At 43.3% G+C, this 18,325-nt stretch overlaps 1 protein-coding gene across 1 annotated transcript; it reads left to right on the plus strand.

The window, feature by feature from the left end:
* Positions 1-1,280: 1,280 nt before the first annotated feature.
* Positions 1,281-16,472, plus strand: LOC126398520 (protein NLRC3-like). The gene is made up of 9 exons (XM_050057927.1): positions 1,281-1,388; positions 2,750-2,869; positions 5,748-5,814; positions 5,979-6,207; positions 9,721-11,527; positions 11,613-11,786; positions 12,082-12,255; positions 12,368-12,414; positions 14,446-16,472. Exons 1-9 carry the CDS (start codon positions 1,321-1,323, stop codon positions 15,006-15,008), a joined length of 3,249 nt encoding a protein of 1,082 aa, XP_049913884.1. The 5' UTR covers positions 1,281-1,320; the 3' UTR covers positions 15,009-16,472.
* The last annotated feature ends 1,853 nt before the right edge of the window (positions 16,473-18,325 follow it).

Here is an 18,325-nt window from a genome sequence, read left to right on the forward strand (position 1 = left end):
CGGAAGTGCGCTCAACTATGGAAGCCCGAATGACTGCGGACATTCCTCGCGGAGTCCGCTCCGCTTATAGTACGCCCGAGTCTGTGAGCACCTGTGTCTGCCTCTTCGCCAAGCGCACAGCGAGCAGGAGAGAGAGGGGGGTGGGGGTGGGGCAGGGACTGAGCTACGGGGTGTGAGTGCGCATGCGCTGAGGCCTCTACTGTAGCGTGGAGTTTGTTTAACAGTGACGGGGAGTCGATAATGGCGGACAATTTAGTCTCTAAGAAATCAAAGAATGCGCCAATATGGCAACACTTTGGCTTTGAGCCAGACGAAGGAGGCAACCCTTGTTTGCACTGACTGAGTAAGCTAAACCTGCAAATTTATTTGTAAGGAATAAAAGAAACAAAGTGTTACTGTCACTCTGTTGTCCTATGGTTGTTTTTTATTTTAAATGAGTCAATTGCGCCCCCAAGTAGCGAAAATCCGGTATTACCGACTTGATGTGGTTTTTCACAAAAACCGGACCGTTTTTTTTTTTTCTCATACCAACCCAACCCTAATCTTCTCTAACATTTTAGACAACAGTGGTAGTTTAGAAATAGGTCTATAGTTATTGAGCAGAGCAAGCTCTAAGTTAGTTTTCTTCAATATTGGCTGAATTGCAGCTTGTTTAAAATAGGAACAGCACATCCTGTAAACAAGGAGGAGTTAACAATAGAAAGCACAGTGGGACCAATAATCAGCCAAACTTTTTAAAATAGAGATGATGGAATTATGTCCAAAGGGGAAGAAGACACCTTCATTTTACTGACCAAATCCATCAGGTGATGTAAACTGATGGACTGGAAGGTGTCCAGTCAGTGTGAGATGTAGAGAGAATAGCCATTACCATATCAACAAAGTGTTGTAACCAGACCTCGTAATGGATCACAAATTGACTTGTGGTTCAAAGTATTAAAATGGCTATCAGAAATTATTAATAATTATTAATCATAAGTATTCATTATGTTAAATAATATGACTTATTTTCCTTAAATCACCTCATGGGGCACCATTCATGGAAAGGTAAAAATGATAGCCAATCAATTAAATCAGTCTCATAAAACACAGCGAACTATCAATCTGGAAGTCTGATTCAAAGATGGACACAAGTCTGATGATCAAAAGTAATAGTTCATCTCAGTTTGTTGTTATCAGCATTAAAATATTCAAAAGTCAACATATTGTTCAGCAGAATTTTAGTATATCTCTACATTTATCAGTGTTTGTGATTCTATCAGGACCCAACATGAGAGACCAGACCCCCCTGAACCTGCACCTGAACCCAGCTGTGTGTCAATGAAAAGTGACCAGTCTGTGCAAAGATATATTGTTTTCAAAGGTGGACAACAGTCCACTGACAAAAGGTAAGAACGTGAAATGTTTCTGTCTGTTAAGTACATGAGTAAAATTTGTCTATACAGTGCTTTTCTCAGACAAAGGTCACAAAGTGCTTCACAAGAGCAATATACCACAAGAAAGAAAACATATAAGATAAATTGACTACCTGAGCCACATAGTTAAAAGTGCAAACTAGTGATACTATTTGCAAAAAGAAAACAAACAAAAAAATAAACTTGGCTATCAAATGACGTCCATTAATCAAATATAACCCCTAAATTCAAAGGTTTGAGTGAGCAGCAAAGAGGGCCCAATACTTTGCATAATGAGAGGGACCAACAACTAGAACCTCCGTCTTATCAGCACTGACCTGTAAAACATTTTCAGCAGTCCAGACCCTGATCACATGAAAGCAGTCAAGGGTCCTAGATAACCTGAAAGGCTCACTAGGTTTGAACGAGAAGTGGAGCTGGATATCATCTGCATATATATGATATGCGGTGTTAAATCTGTTTATTATTTGTCCCAACGACAGCAAATATAGAGAAATCTGTTTATTATTTGTCCCAACGACAGCAAATATAGAGAGGATAACAGAGGCCCATGAACCGAGCCCTGCGGGACACCACAGGACAATGGAGAGGAATCAGATACAAAGTCTCCAATAGAGACAGAGAAACTCCTGTCAGTGAGATGGGATTAAACCAGTCTGATGCTTTGCCTGATAGGCCAATGCAATCACGCAACCTGTTAATGAGAATTTGACAATCCACTGTGTTGAAAGCAGAACTGAAATCCAGAAGTCCTAACACAGAACAGTCACCACCATCAGAGGATATTAAAATATCATTTGAAACTCTCAGAAGTAAAGTTTCAGTAAACTGCTGTTTCCTAAACCCTTTATTTTACTGATCAAATCCATCAGGTGATGTAAACTGATGGATTGGAAGGTGTCCAGTCAGTGTGAGATGTAGAGAGAATAGCCATTACCATATCAACAAAGTGTTATAACCAGACCTCATAATGGATCACAGATTGTTGGGAACTTGTGGTTCAAAGTATTAAAATGGCTATCAGAAATGATTATTAATTATTAATAATAAGTATTCCTTATGTTAAATGATGTGACTTATTTTCCTTAAATCACCTCATGGGCCACCATTCATGGAAAGGTAAAAGTGATAGCCAATCAATGAAATCAATCTCATAAAACACAGTGAACTATCAATCTGGAAGTCTGATTCAAAGATGGACACAAGTCTGATGATCAAAAGTAATAGTTCATCTCAGTTTGTTGTTATCAGTATTAAAACATTCAAAAGTCAACATAATGTTCAGCAGAATTTTTGTGTATCAATACATTCATCAGTGTTTGTGATCCTATCAGGATCCAACATGAGAGACCAGACCCCCCTGGACCTGGACCCAGCTGTATGTCAATGAAAAGTGACCAGTCTGTGCAAAGATACATTGTTTTCAAAGATGGACACCAGTCCACTGACAAAGGGTAAGAATGTAAAATGTTTCTGTCTCTTATGTGAGTAAAGTTTCTTTATACAGTGCTTTTCTCAGACAAAGGTCACAAAGTGCTTTACAAGGGCAATATACAACAAGAAAGAAAACACAGAAGATAAAGTGACTACCTGAGCCATGTAGTTAAAAGTGCAAAACTAGTGATACTATTTGCAAAATACAAAAAAAAAAAAAAAAAAAAAATCACAATACACCGAAAGAATATATAAAATATGAATATAATACAGATCTGGTGAAACCACAGTCAGCAGATTGTGAGGGAGCAGGCAAAGTGTTCCAAAATTTAGATACTACAGCCACAAAAGCTCGATCACCACGTGTCTTAAGGCGAGTGTGAGGGACAGACAACAAAGTTAGTGTATTTGATCCATAAAATTGAGCTTAAGAATATGGGTGAAGCAGTTCAGCCACATCAGAGGGAGCCTGACAGTTTAATGCTCTGTGAGTGAGAACGAGAATATTGAACTGGATCCTAAACTCAACAGGAAGCCAGTGAAGGGTTTTTAGTGTAGGGGCGATATGAGAGTGTCTATTTGATATAGCTAGTAGACCTGCAGCAGCATTCTGGACTGATTGCAGTCGAGCAAGAGCAGACATATTGAGTGAGGAGAAAAGTGCATCACAAGTACATGAGTAAAATTTGTCTATACAGTGCTTTTCTCAGACAAAGGTCACAAAGTGCTTCACAAGGGCAATATACCACAAGAAAGAAAACATACAGTATAAGATAAATTGACTACCTGAGCCACATAGTTAAAAGTGCAAACTAGTGATACTATTTGCAAAAAGAAAACAAACAAAAAAATAAACTTGGCTATCAAATGATGTCCATTAATCAAATATAACCCCTAAATTCAAAGGTTTGAGTGAGCAGCAAAGAGGGCCCAATACTTTGCATAATGAGAGGGACCAACAACTAGAACCTCCGTCTTATCAGCACTGACCTGTAAAACATTTTCAGCGATCCAGACCCTGATCACATGAAGGCAGTCAAGGATGCTAGATAACATGAAAGGCTCACAAATATGACAGCAAATATAGAGAGGATAACAGAGGCCCATGAACCGAGCCCTGCGGGACACCACGGGACAGTGGAGAGGAATCAGATACAAAGTCTCCAATAGAGACAGAGAAACTCCTGTCAGTGAGATGGGATTCAACCAGTCTGATGCTTTGCCTGATAGGCCAATGCAATCACGCAACCGCTTAATGAGGATTTGATGATCCACTCTGTCAAACGCAGAACTGAGATCCAGTAGTCCTAACACAGGACAGTCACCACCATCAGAGGACATTAAAATATCATTTGATGGTATTCAATTATTTATTGTTGTGGTACCTTTGTAGTAATGTTGTTGAGCAGTTAGCTTTGCTAAAGTTTGCTAATGCAATGTTGTTTGCTAATGTATTGTTGTTTGCTAATGCTTCACACAGACAGAGACTTGCATGCAATCTAAAATCCCTTTGTACTAATCCGGCACCTTTAATATAACAATGATCACACACATATATTTTGCACCCAGCTACACATGCAGAGAGGGAACTTAGGCTTCCATTCTCACATGTCTTTGTTCTGACCAACCACATGTGGTGAGCCAGAACCTCTGCCACTGTGATTTGGCCATCTTCTTTTGTAGTTTTTAGACAATGTCTTAGACCACGCAGGCAGCCATTTTGTTCTGCAGACCTCTGCAGGTCTGTTTAATATTGCACAAGAGTGAATGAATAGCCATCCCCTGCTATGTCACAGACTCCAAAACCATTCTATTTTTGAATGGTAATTTTGGTAATAGTTATTTTTTTAATTATTATTCAGAGTTCCAGATTCTTTATATATACTTTATGAGACTAATGTTAATAACTGGCTATCATAAAATAAATAAATAAATAATAAATAAACTTTATTAATCCCCAGAGGGGAAATTGATCTGGTCACCAGCGCATAAGAAATGACATAGAGAACAAATGCCACAAAGGATCACATAAAATATACATACAATATACATACAAGTCAACAAACAATATAGAAATGTACACAGACACTCCCAAGAAACACTGATTGGTGGCAAGGATCTACAATGCAGTGATGCCAATTACAATAATTACATCACATTCCAAAACTAAACAAGAAACAAGAACTGCAATAATGCACAGTCCAGTATAATAATGCAGACTCCAGTACACTTAAGGGTGGAGGCACAGTATGGAGTCTGTTACATAATTTAGGCCTGTACTGTGCTGTGTATACAGCCATACAGAAACAGGTAGCATTAACCTTTATAGACAAGCCTTATAGCTGTGGGAACAAATGTCCTTCTGAAATGCTCAGTAGAGCATTTTGGCATTAAACGCCGACCACTGACAGTACTCCGCAAGCTGTTGAATATGCCGTGTAGAGGGTGACTATCGTGATCTAGTATGGCCTTCAGCCTCCTCATAGTTCTAACTTCCATAACACTGTCAAGGGAATCATATGGACATCCCACTATGGATCCAGCCTTTTTAATAAACTTACTGATTCTGTTTTTATCATCGGCTGAAATGCTGTTGCCCCAGCATACAACAGTATAGAATAGCACACTGGCTACAATGCTTTGATAAAAAACATTCAATAAGCTCCTCCCCACATCGAAAGATCTCAGTTTCCTGAGGAAGAACAATCTCATCTGTTGTGTTTCCCTTTTTGGGAATGGTGCCCCACAAGTTGATTTAATGTTAATAAAATCCCATTATTTAACATAATTATTAATGTTTTTAATAATCATTAATTACTTCTGCCATTTTAAAGTTTTGAACCAAAAGTTCCCAATAATCATAATGGAACAACTTCTGTATGTTTGTTTGCTTCACAGATGTAATCCACTTCCCAGTGATCAGTCTGCCCAGCAGTATCAAACAAACCTGGACTCCATATTTATGGTTTGTAAATGTAAAAGCAAAGCTACTACTGCTAATTACAGCAGCCACAAAACTAAATACTGAACTATCATCCTGATCCAGTCTCCATGCTGCAGGCTCTCTGTCTCACAGACAATCTGATATCAACTTCTACCAGTTAATGTTTACATTTTATTCTGTTCCAGCTGCTGGAGGAGCACATTATCAATTTTGTGAAGAACGAGCTGAAGAAGATCCAGAAATTTCTGAGTTCAGATTACCCAGAATGCTTAGAGAGTCAGAGTGAGGATGAGGAGGCATTGGACGGTGTGTATGCAGAGCAGAGGAGGAGCAGCAGAGAGGCGTTTCTGAAGATCACACTGAACTCCCTGAGGAGGATGAAGCAGGAGGAGCTGGCCGACTGTCTGCAGAGCAGTAAGTGGATTTTAACAGTTTTCACATGATGGAAAGAGAAAATTAGGGAACATGATCGAGTTTTACATTTACGATCCATCCATCCATCCATTTTCATCCTCTTATCTGAGGCCGGGTCACGAGGACAGCAGGCCAAGCAAAGTACCCCAAACATCCCCTTCCCCAGCAACATTTTCCAGCTCCTCTTTGAGGACCTCAAGGTGGTCCCAGGCCACATGAGATATGTAATCCCCCCAGTGTGTTCTAGGTCTGCCCCAGGGCTTTCTACCAGTGGGACGTGCCCGAAATACCTCCAGTGGGAGGTGCCCGAGAGGCATCCTGATCAGATGCTCAAACCACCTCAACTGACCCCTTTTGAAGAGAAAGGGCAGCGGCTCTACTCCAAGCTCCCTCCGGATGTCTGAGCTTCTCACCCTATCTCTAAGGCTGAGCCCAGCCAACCTCTGAAGGAAACTCATTTCGGCCACTTGTATCCGCAATCACATTCTTTCGGTCACTACCCAGAGCTCATGACCATAGGTGAGGCTTGGGACATAGATGGACCACTTTGCCTTCGGGCTCAGGTCTCTCTTCACCATGACGGACCAGCGCAGTGCCTGCATCACTGCAGAAGCTGCACCAAACTGCCGATCTATCTCACGCTCCATCTACCCTCGCTTGTGAACAAGACCCCGAAATACTTGACCTCCCTCACTTGAAGCAGTATTTCTCCCCCAACCTGGAGAGGGCAATCCACCGTTTTCCAGTAGCGAACCTGCAAATCACCCCAGTGCATCCTGGAGGTCACAGTTTGATGACGCCAACAGAACCACATCACCTGCAAAAAGCAGAGATGCAATTTTGAGGTCCTCAAACTGGACCCCTTCCTCCCCTCGGCTGCAACTTGAGATCCTGTTCATGAAAATCACAAACAAGAACGATGACAAAGGACAACCCTGGTGGAGGCCAACACTCACTGAGAACGCGTTTGACTTCACACCGAGTATGCAGACACAGCTCTCACTTTGGTCATACATACTCGTAGCAGCAGGCCCAGTACCCCATATTCCCGCAATACCCCCTACAAGACCCCTTGAGGGACGCGGTCGTAAGCCTTCTCCAAGTCCACAAAGCAAATGTAAACTGGATGGGCAAACTCCCACAACCCCTCCAGCAGCCTCACAAGGGTAAAGAGCTGATCCACTGTTCCATTGCTCCTTCTGAATCCAAGGTTCGACAGTCGGTTGGAGCCTCCTTTCCAGCACCCTGGAGTAAACTTTACCTGGGAGGCTGAGCAGTATAATACCCCGATAGTTGGGGCACACCCTACGGTCCCCTTTTTTGAAAATGGGAACCACCAGCCCGGTCTGCCACTCTGCAGGCATCGTACCCGACCTCCGCACGACACTGAAAAGGCTAGTCAGCCAAGACAGCCCACCCAGCCTTCAGCATCTCAGAGCAAATCTCATCCACACCTGGCACTTTGCCGCTGGGCAGCTTTTTGACTACCTCAGCAACCTCTGCCAGGGAATGGGCGAGAGTTCCTTTGGGTCTTCAGGCTCTGCCTCCTCCAAGGTTGATGTGATGGCCGGGTTCAGGTGGTCCTCAAAGTGCTCCTTCCACCACTCAAAAATGTCCCCATATCAGGTCAGCAGTTCTCCTTCTCTGCTGAGCACAGCCTGAGACAAGCCCTGCTTTCCCTTCCTGAGATGTCTAACGGTCTGCCAGAACTTCCTTGAGGCCAACCGAAAGTCCTTCTCCATAGCCTCCCCGAACTCCTTCCACACCCGGGTTTTTGCTTCAGCAACCACCACAGCTGCAGCCCTTTTGGCCAGCTGGTACCTGTCTGCTGCTTCCAGAGACCCCTGGGCCAGCCAAACCCGAAAGGTCTCCTTTTCAAGCCCGACAGCCTTCCTCACCGCTGGTGTCCACCAACGGGTTCTCAGGTTGCCGCCACAACAGGCACAGACAACCTTCAGACCACAGCTCCCAGCAGCAGGCTCCACAACGGAGGCTTTGAACATGGACCACACAGATTCCACATCCCCAACATCCCCCAGGATGCAGGTGGGAGTTGAAGGCCCCATGGGCAGGAGCCATAGCTAGACGTTCCCAGTTAACCCTCACTACATGTTTGGGTTTACCAGGTCTGTCCAGCAACTTCCCCCGCCATTTGATCCAACTCACTACCAGGTGGTGATCAGTTGACAGCTCTGCTCCTCTGTTCACCCGAGTGTCTAAGACACACACACACAGCCGCATCGTCGATCATCAATCTTTGGTCAAGGGTGTTCTGGTACCAGGTACACTTATGAACCTCCCTGTGCTCGAACATGGTATTTGCTATGGCCAGTCCTTGGCTCGCACAGAAGTCCAATAACAAAACACCACTCAGGTTCAGGTAAGGCAGGCCATTCCTCCAAATCAACCCCCTCCAGGTTTCTCCGTCATTGCCCACTTGAGCGTTGAAGTCCCCCAGAGGAACTATGTAGTTCCTAGCGGGCACCTCTTCCAAGACACCACCAAGAGACTCCAAAAAGGCTGGGTACTCAGTGCTGCTGTTCGGTGCATACGCGCAAACAACAGTCAGAGACCTTCTCTTTGTGACTCGCAGTCGCATCGAGACGACCCTCTTGTTCTCTGGGGAGAACCCCAAAAAGGCTGCGCTCAGCCGGGGGCTTGTGAGTGTTCACACAGCCGCCCAGTGCCTCTCACCCTGGGCAACTCTGGAAAAAGCGAGAGTCCATCCCCTCTCCAGGAGTTTGGTTCCACAACCAAACTCCTGTTTTAGTTTTATAATGTTAACTCTATGCAAAGGAATTGCTAGCTAGCTAACATAGCAAAATGCTGTCTTGAGTTATTAACATCGGCTAATTCATCCAGACTACAGGGCTGATTTGGCTGGTAAATTAGCTTACTTGCCGTTAACAAATTACTGTATCACCTTATGTTACGAAGCAACTGACAACAACTTGCTTGCCCGCTAACTTGACTGCTAGCAAAATACCATCCAAGTCGATATAATAGCTAGCTTGCCAAATTACCAGTAAATTCACCAGCTAATGTGATTTATGACAAATGGTATTAATTGATGTAATGGTACAAAATGTTCTCTACTAGCCAAGAACAGTGCAGGAGCAGCCAACAAGCTAACTATAACCTTAGCTGAGGTTAGTTAGCTGCCTGTAGCTATGAGCATACATTAAGCTACTTAGTATCACAGAGCTAATAATCCAAATGAAATAAACTGACATTAGAGATAGTAACATTATGCTAAATATGATTGTCATAAAAGGTTAAGGAGCTCTGACTGAAAAGGCTCTATCACCTTCGTGAATTAATCTGGACTGTGGAACAACAAGGAGCAAACCATCCGAGGATCTTAGAGCGCAAGGGACATGGAGAGTAAAGGGACATTGGGCAATAACAGATGCATCAGATGCATAACTTGGAACAGGGCCTCTCAGAGCTTTGTAAGCAATTTGTAAGACTGATTGTAGCATACACTGATTAATTACTTCTTTGTTGATTCAGGGACTGTTGCTGCAGTATGCCGACGTAAACTGAAGTCTAACCTGCAGAAAAAGTTCCAGTGTGTGTTTGAGGGGATTGCTAAAGCAGGAAACCCAACCCTTCTGAATCAGATCTACACAGACCTCTACATCACAGAGGGAGGGACTGCAGAGGTCAATGATGAACATGAGGTCAGACAGATTGAAACATCATCCAGGAAACCACACAGACCAGAAACAACCATCAGACAAGAAGACATCTTTAAAGCCTCAGCTGGAAGAGACAAACCAATCAGAACAGTGATGACAAAGGGAGTGGCTGGCATTGGGAAAACAGTCTTAACACAGAAGTTCACTCTGGACTGGGCTGAAGACAAAGCCAACCAGGACATACAGTTCACATTTCCATTCACTTTCAGAGAGCTGAATGTGCTGAAAGAGAAAAAGTACAGCTTGGTGGAACTTGTTCATCACTTCTTTACTGAAACCAAAGAAGCAGGAATCTGCCGGTTTGAAGAGTTCCAGGTTGTGTTCATCTTTGACGGTCTGGATGAGTGTCGACTTCCTCTGGACTTCCACAACAATGAGATCCTGACCGATGTTACAGAGTCCACCTCAATGGATGTGCTGCTGACAAACCTCATCAGGGGGAAACTGCTTCCTTCTGCTCGCCTCTGGATAACCACACGCCCTGCAGCAGCCAATCAGATCCCTCCTGAGTGTGTTGACATGGTGACAGAGGTCAGAGGGTTCACTGATCCACAGAAGGAGGAGTACTTCAGGAAGAGATTCAGAGATGAGGAGCAGGCCAACAGAATCATCTCCCACATCAAAACATCACGAAGCCTCCACATCATGTGCCACATCCCAGTCTTCTGCTGGATCACTGCTACAGTTCTGGAGGATGTGATAGGGACCAGAAAGGGAAGAGAGCTTCCCAAGACCCTGACTGAGATGTACATCCACTTCCTGGTGGTTCAGACCAAAGTGCAGTACATCAAGTATGATGGAGGAGCTGAGTCAGATCCACACTGGAGTCCTGAGAACAGGAAAATGATTAAATCTCTGGGAAAACTGGCTTTTAAGCAGCTGCAAAAAGGCAACCTGATCTTCTATGAATCAGACCTGACAGAGTGTGGCATCGATATCAGAGCAGCCTCAGTATACTCAGGAGTGTTCACACAGATCTTTAAGGAGGAGAGAGGACTGTACCAGGACAAGGTGTTCTGCTTCGTCCATCTGAGTGTTCAGGAGTTTCTGGCTGCTCTTCATGTCCATCGGAAGTTCATCAACTCTGGGGTCAACCTGATGGCAGAAGAACAAACAGGCACCTCCCGGCTCCCCAAAGTCTTCAGAGACAAACCTACACTAACACAGCTCTACCAGATTGCTGTGGACAAGGCCTTACAGAGTCCAAATGGACACCTGGACTTGTTCCTCCGCTTCCTCCTGGGTCTGTCACTGCAGACCAACCAGAAACATCTACAAGGTCTACTGACACAGACAGATAGTAGTTCCCAGACAGACCCCAAAACAGTAAAGTACATCAAGAAAAAGATCAGTGAAAATCTGTCTGCAGAGAGAAGCATCAATCTGTTCCACTGTCTGAATGAACTGAATGATCGTTCTCTGGTGAAGGAGATCCAACAGTACCTGAGTTCAGGACGTCTCTCCACAGATAAATTGTCTCCATCTCAGTGGTCAGCTCTGGTCTTCATCTTACTGTCATCAGTAGAGGATCTGGACATGTTTGACCTGAAGAAATACTCTGCTTCAAATGAGGCTCTTCAGAGGCTGCTGCCAGTGGTCAAAGCCTCCAACAAAGCACTGTAAGTGGATTTATGAACAATACAAATGTGTCTAATTTTGTACATGACAAAAAAAAAAATGTGTTCATTGCTAATTCTTCCCCAGGCTAACAAACTGTAACCTGTCAGAGATAAGCTGTGAAGCTCTGTCCTCAGTTCTAAGCTCCCAGTCCTCTAGTCTGAGAGACCTGGACCTGAGTAACAACGACCTGCAGGATTCAGGAGTGAAGCTGCTCTCCATTGGACTGCAGAGTCCACACTGCGAACTGGAAACTCTCAGGTCAGAGTTTGTTGCCAGTTGATAATTTAAATATTGTTTTACACTCAGGTTAACGTTGAAGAAGAGACTTGACATCTGCAAGATTATTTTTCTTTTATTACCTTCTGAAACATGGTTCAAAAAACGGAATAGGAAAGCAGCACACTTGTAACTCTGAATCATCTTTCTTAGTTGAACTAAATGCATCAGAGTTTTGAGTGTGTGGCTTTCCTGTTCTAGTTTTGTATCTTTGTCTGTGGGTTAATACCTCACAACAATAGCTGTGTGCTCTCTCTCAACAATTTACTTTTGCCAGACTGTCAGGATGTCTGGTCACAGTGGAAGGCTGTGTTGCTCTGGTCTCAGCTCTGAGCTCCAACCCCTCCCACCTGAGAAAGCTGGACCTGAGCTACAATCATCCAGGAGACACAGGAATCAAGCTGCTCTCTGCTGGATTAAAGAATCCAAACTGGAGACTGGACACTCTCAGGTATGACAAGACAATAGGAGTTTGACACACTGTTAACTATAAAACATCATAAAATATGTCTCTTTCAATAATCCAAGAGAATACACTGGTCTGACTGTATTTCCTCTTCCAGGATGGACCATGGTGGAGAACAGAGACTGACACCTGGTTTGAGAAAGTGTAAGTATGGATTTAGTTTTATTCATAAGAGATCAACACGCATTTAAAAGTCCACAATTGTGGAATTGTTCTTCATTGAACCCTGAAAGAAAATAGATGGTTCAACAAATGTGCCATTCTTAATGTTTACAACAACCTTATCTAAAGATCGGTGGTTCAGTCCTCGACTCTTCCAGTCTGCATGTCGATGTATCCTTGGGCAAGTTACTGAACCCCAAATTGCTCCCAGTGGTTGTGTGTGTGTGAATATGATGAGCATGTGGTTCCTTGTATGGTGGCCTCAGCCACCGGTGTGAATAGGTGAATGTGAGATGTAAAGTAAAAGCGCTTTGAGTGGTTGGAAAGATTAGAAAGTGGTTAAACAAATATGAGTCCATTTACCATTCGCCATTTAGAATACAATCTTTATGTACACTCATAGAAATAAAGCTGCTAATCAGAACCATATAAAATCGCCACTTTAACGTGGTGGAGGGGTTTGTGTATCACCATGATCCTGTGGCCTGTGTTGTCTGAAGCTCCTGGTAGGGTCTCCTAAGGCAGAGTGGTCCAAGGAGAGGGATCAGACTAAGAGCTTGAGTTCCTTGCCCGGTACAGGGAAATCAGGGCCCCCCCCTAGAACCAGACCTCGGGGGTTGGGCTGAGCAGCCAGTGTCTGGTAGCCAGACCTTGATCATGGGGTCTGGTCAAGCTAAACCTGAAGAAATTACATGGAGCTGCCACCCTATAGGTCCACCACACACAGGGACAGGGACAGGGATTATGATAATCCACCAGTGGACACCAGCAGTGAAGGAGGCCTTTCAGATTTGGTTGGCCAAGAGGTCTCCTGAAGCAACTGACAGGTATCCGTCAGCCATAAGGTTTGCAGTTTTGGCGTTTGTCAAAACTAAAATCTGGGTGTAGAGGGAGTTCAGGGAGGCTTTGGAGAAGGTACATTCAGGAGAAGCAATGCAGATTCCATTGCTGCCGTGGCACAGTGGACCAGCTCTTTACCCTTGTAGAACTGCTGGAGGGGTCATGGAAGTTTGCCCATCCAGTATACATGTGTTTTGTGGACTTAAAGACAGCTTACTTTGTGTACCATGTACCCATATTATCGATCTTGAGCACGGTCCCAGGGTCATTGCTACAAGCCATTTGGTCCCTGTAATACCAAAGTGAGAGTTGTGTCTGCATACTTGGCGCAAAGTCAAACACACTCAGTGGGTGTTGGTCTCTGCCAGGGTTGTCTGTCGTGGTGAAGAGGGAGCTGAGCTGGAAGGCAGTGTTTCTGATCTACCAGTCCATCTTCGTCCTAACCCTCACCTATAGTCATGAGCTTGTTTTTTTTTCTTTTTTAAAGATTATTTTTGTTGCCTTTTGCCTTTAATGGATAGGACAGTGTGTGAAATGGGGAGACAGAGAGAGAGCTGGGACTAACATGCAGCAAAGGGTCGCAGGCCAGACTCAAACCCGCGACTGCTGCAGCGAGGCAATGCCTCTGTAAATGGGGTGCCGGCACTATCCACTACGCTACTGATGCCCCTAGTCATGAGCTTGTTGATCAGAAGTACAGAGAGTTGTTGACTAGAGATGATACACCGTCTCATCGTGGTCACTTCCTGTCAACGTTACAGATCAGAAGTACAGAGAGTTGTTGACTAGAGATGATATACCGTCTTATGGTGGTCACTTCCTGTCAACGTTACAGATCAGAAGTACAGAGAGTTGTTGACTAGAGATGATACACCGTCTCATCGTGGTCACTTCATGTCAACGTTACAGATCAGAAGTACAGAGAGTTGTTGACTAGAGATGATACACCATCTCATGGTGGGCACTTCCTGTGAACCGACAGCTTTATACAACGTTACAGAATGAAGCGTTGACAGTAGTTTGTTTCAATTCATCTTGTCACAAGTCTCTGGTCTTGACTGGGCTTTAGAGTGTAATCTTCGATACTAATCTAAAACTTCATTGAGATTATTAACATATAAATAAACATTAAAGCTGATAACCTGATGCTGTGTTGTGTCTCCTCTCCATCAGATTTCTGTGAACTCACACTGGACACAGACACAGTTGACAGAAACCTCAAACTGTCCGACAACAACAGGAAGGTGACGCTGGTGAAAGCGGGGCAGCGGTATCCTGATCATCCAGACAGATTTAAACAAACTCAACTGCTGTGCAGAAATGCTCTGACTGGTCGCTGTTACTGGGAGGTGGAGTGGAAAGGGAAAGTTTATGTTGCAGTAACTTACAGAGAAACTGGAGGGAGTGCAGACCGTCGTGAAAGCTCAGTTAGAGGAAATAATCAGTCCTGGAGTCTGAAATGCGCCAAGGATTGTTACTCTGTTTGGCACCATAAGAGAAATTCATTTATGCCTTCCCCCTCTTTTTTTTGCTCCTCCTCCTCCTCCTCTGGTAGAGTAGCAGTGTATGTGGACTGTCCTGCCGGCACTCTGTCCTTCTACAGAGTCTCCTCTGGCTCACTGATCCACCTCCACACCTTCAACACCACCTTCACTGAACCTCTTTATACTGGGTTTAGGTTTGGGTTTAAGTCTGAGGCGTTGCTTGGTTCGTCAGTGACTCTGTGTTCACTGTAGGAAGAAGAATCTGTCATGGAAACAGACGCTACTGACTGAGGACAGCTGCTGAAATCACTGTCCATAGTGTGCATTGTCACACACAAACAACTTAGACTGATAACATTGGTATATTTACAGAATCGCTTTAAGATTAATTTTTGATGTAAATGAAAATGTTTCTTTGTAAAACTGGTTGGATAACATGGTTTTATCATCACAACTCAGCTGTTGTGATCTCAGTGTTGCAAGCAGTGGCACACACTTTGTTTGTGTTCAAAGGTGAAGTGAATTTTTAGCCTTACTCAAGTGAATATGGCCGCTGGAGTGTTTTTAGCCAAAGCTAATATTACAACATAGGGTATTCCATTCGCCTCTCTGCCAGTTCAGCTAAATTTGTACTAAATTTATGCTCTTGAGTCCATTTTTCAAGTGTTGTTGGTGGTGGTGTTGGTGATGTGTGGCTGCGAGTCACTAAATCAGGATCAGGACATCAACTCACCCATCTGTAAACTCTCATTCTGCCAACTTCTAGCCCGCTTTTTGGTTTTCAGACATAAACATCAGTAAACACTGAAAAAAGAAGGAGGAGAATGGACACCAGCTGAGCTAGCATCCTGTGAGCCATTGAGACATTGGAAAAAAACTTACGACTTCTGTGCTGCATCAGTTTTCAACAGGAACTGTAATTTCCTTTGATTCATTCAAACTTGGCTAAATCCTGGACAGCACCATTGAACCAGATGACTCTTTTTCTATAAGGCCATCTGATGGAGCAGAAGACTATGGGAGAGGAGGAGAGGAGACGTGTGCTTTACAGTGAGTAATGACAGGTGTGACGGTGGGAATGTGAGCTGCTGTCCTGTTCCTGCTGTGGGTCACTGCTGTACACTGTTCAGAGGTGGCTGCAGAGTGGCACTGCCCGTGTTCAGGAGGAACGACTATGTGGCTGTCTTGCAGAGGTCGAGATGTAACGCTACATTAACAGAGAGCTGACCACACAGATGATAAAATGGTGATAAAAGCACAACACCCAACAGCAACATCTGCAGTCACATATGCTCTCTGCTCATTGGGAACAATTGAAAAAAAGACATTAGCACTCAGAAACAAAACGCTGTATGGATACAGGCTCTAGAACTGTCCATTTATAATCATCGCGAGTCTCCTTTGTTAGGCTAGCTATGGATTACAAATACAAAAATAAAAAATAGAGACTTTAAAAAGGGTGGACAGATTTGTAAGTAGCTCATTGCAGAGTAGCCACCTTGTAGTAAAATATATTAATGAATGTTTATTTAGACCTAATGGTAATGCTGATAGCCTAATTCAGACATAGTGGTCTGTTTCATGTTCATTATAAAGCTGAAATATGTTTTGTGGCTCCAAGCTGATTTTAAAATTTGGGGTCAGAAATAACTCTTTTGATAGTAAAGGTTGCCGGCTGCTGACCTGGTGTCTCATTGTTTGTTTAAAACTCTTTGTAATAACTTAATCACATGTTTCACGTCACTGTCACCAACGTTTATCCCACCATTTAAAGTCTGGTGTATTTTCTTCATCATGTATTCATTATTAATGTCTCATTTATTCAGTTATAAGTCCGCATTTAGCTGCAAATAAATGTCTTCATTTATCAGTAAGAAGTCGTCTGTGTGTGTTCGTCGGAGCAGAAGGTCTCAAGAATTCCAGTTCCTGTTTATGAAACTGATTCATTTGGTTTATTTCTTTTCCCTCAGGTGAAGGTGACGCCCCAAACCTGATGAGTGCAAAACTCTAAAGAGTCAAACTGCCTCATAAAGAGAGAAATATACATAATGTCCGCCATTATTATCAGGTATATTTAATTTAGCCTCAAAGGTACTGCATGTTCAAAACATGCTGAAAGCAGACCAGAGCAAAACCTATCGAGCAACAACAGCTGGACATATTGACCTGAATGTGACATCACTTACTGACAGTAACACAATGTGTCCGACTTTACACCTGTTAAGGTTCACTGAACATCTCCTGTTTTTTTAAGCAGCTCGACGATCTCCGGTGGTGAAAATACAAATAACTCTGGTCTTGTCGAGAGAATCATCTCGTCGGGCTTTCAAGCTAAACTTGGTGTTCAAAAGACGCCTTTCTGTATCCATTTCTGTTCACAGAGATTTGTTTCTGCTCACTATTCATAATGTTACTGCTGCATCGCTTCCTGACTTCCCAAACTACGGGGTGGGCCAAGGATCATAATTATATATATATATATATATATATATATATATATATATATATAATGTAAAATATTGATAATATTGATTTAATTTTTTTCCTGCTCTAACATCGTAACAAAGTCAAAGGCATGTGATAAAGTGATGCAGAAATATATATTCTGAAGCTTTTCATCATTTCAGTACTGTAAAATATTTCCAGGTACTGTATCTCAAACACAAAAACACATGTAATGTCTTTGTTACGCACCTTTGCTTGTCGGGCTGCTCCGTCAGAGTAGCCCTGTACAGGTGTGTGCTGATCACCAACATCTTCTGAGATGCCACAGACTGTGTGCCCACTGAGACGGTTTGTGGAGGGTCCGTGTGTCATCCTACATCCTGGAATCTGGCTGTAGTGGAGAAGTGTTGGGCCCCAGAGCCCTGCTGTGATGTACTCTAAAAGACAAAGGAAAATGAAGTATCTGAAACTGATATCGCACCAAATGAAAACAGCCAACATCTAAACACTAAACAGTGTTGTCCCCTCCCTGTAAAATCAGCAGACCATACTTATTCAAACACATGTAGAGACAGACACACACACAAATACCTCCTCAGCTGTGTAACTCAGACTAACTACAATGTTTAGTAGTGAACGGCCTCCATGTAACAGAGCTCCAAGTGAAAAAACTCGTACATTTTCCATAAAACATTTGATAAAAACTGATTCACAATCAAACTCATGCAGCCACACATTTTGACAGATAAATGCAGCTCTTACTTCCACCCCAGATCTGATTGTCGCCTGTCGGCTAATCACTCGAGCTAGCGGCAGTAGCTACTTAGCTCAGGCATCACACATAGAAATGTTTCAACTTTTGTCAATATAGACACGCTGCACATCTTAGCTCTGTTAGATTCTCCACAATTCAGTCATTAAATTCATCTTACTGACATCACCTAGCTAGTAGTTTAACTCACTGTACGCTGAGTAGCAAAAGCATTTTAAACAATCCAGGGTGAAGCTGCTTCTCGCCCAATGTCAGCTAGGAATGGCTCCACCCCCCACGACCTCCAACAAGACAACCGGTTACTGAACATGAATTAATGAATGAATGAACGTAAATAAATACAAACAAACCT

Source organism: Epinephelus moara, chromosome 12, assembly GCF_006386435.1.
Source record: "Epinephelus moara isolate mb chromosome 12, YSFRI_EMoa_1.0, whole genome shotgun sequence".
Classification (NCBI taxonomy): Eukaryota; Metazoa; Chordata; class Actinopteri; order Perciformes; family Serranidae; genus Epinephelus; species Epinephelus moara.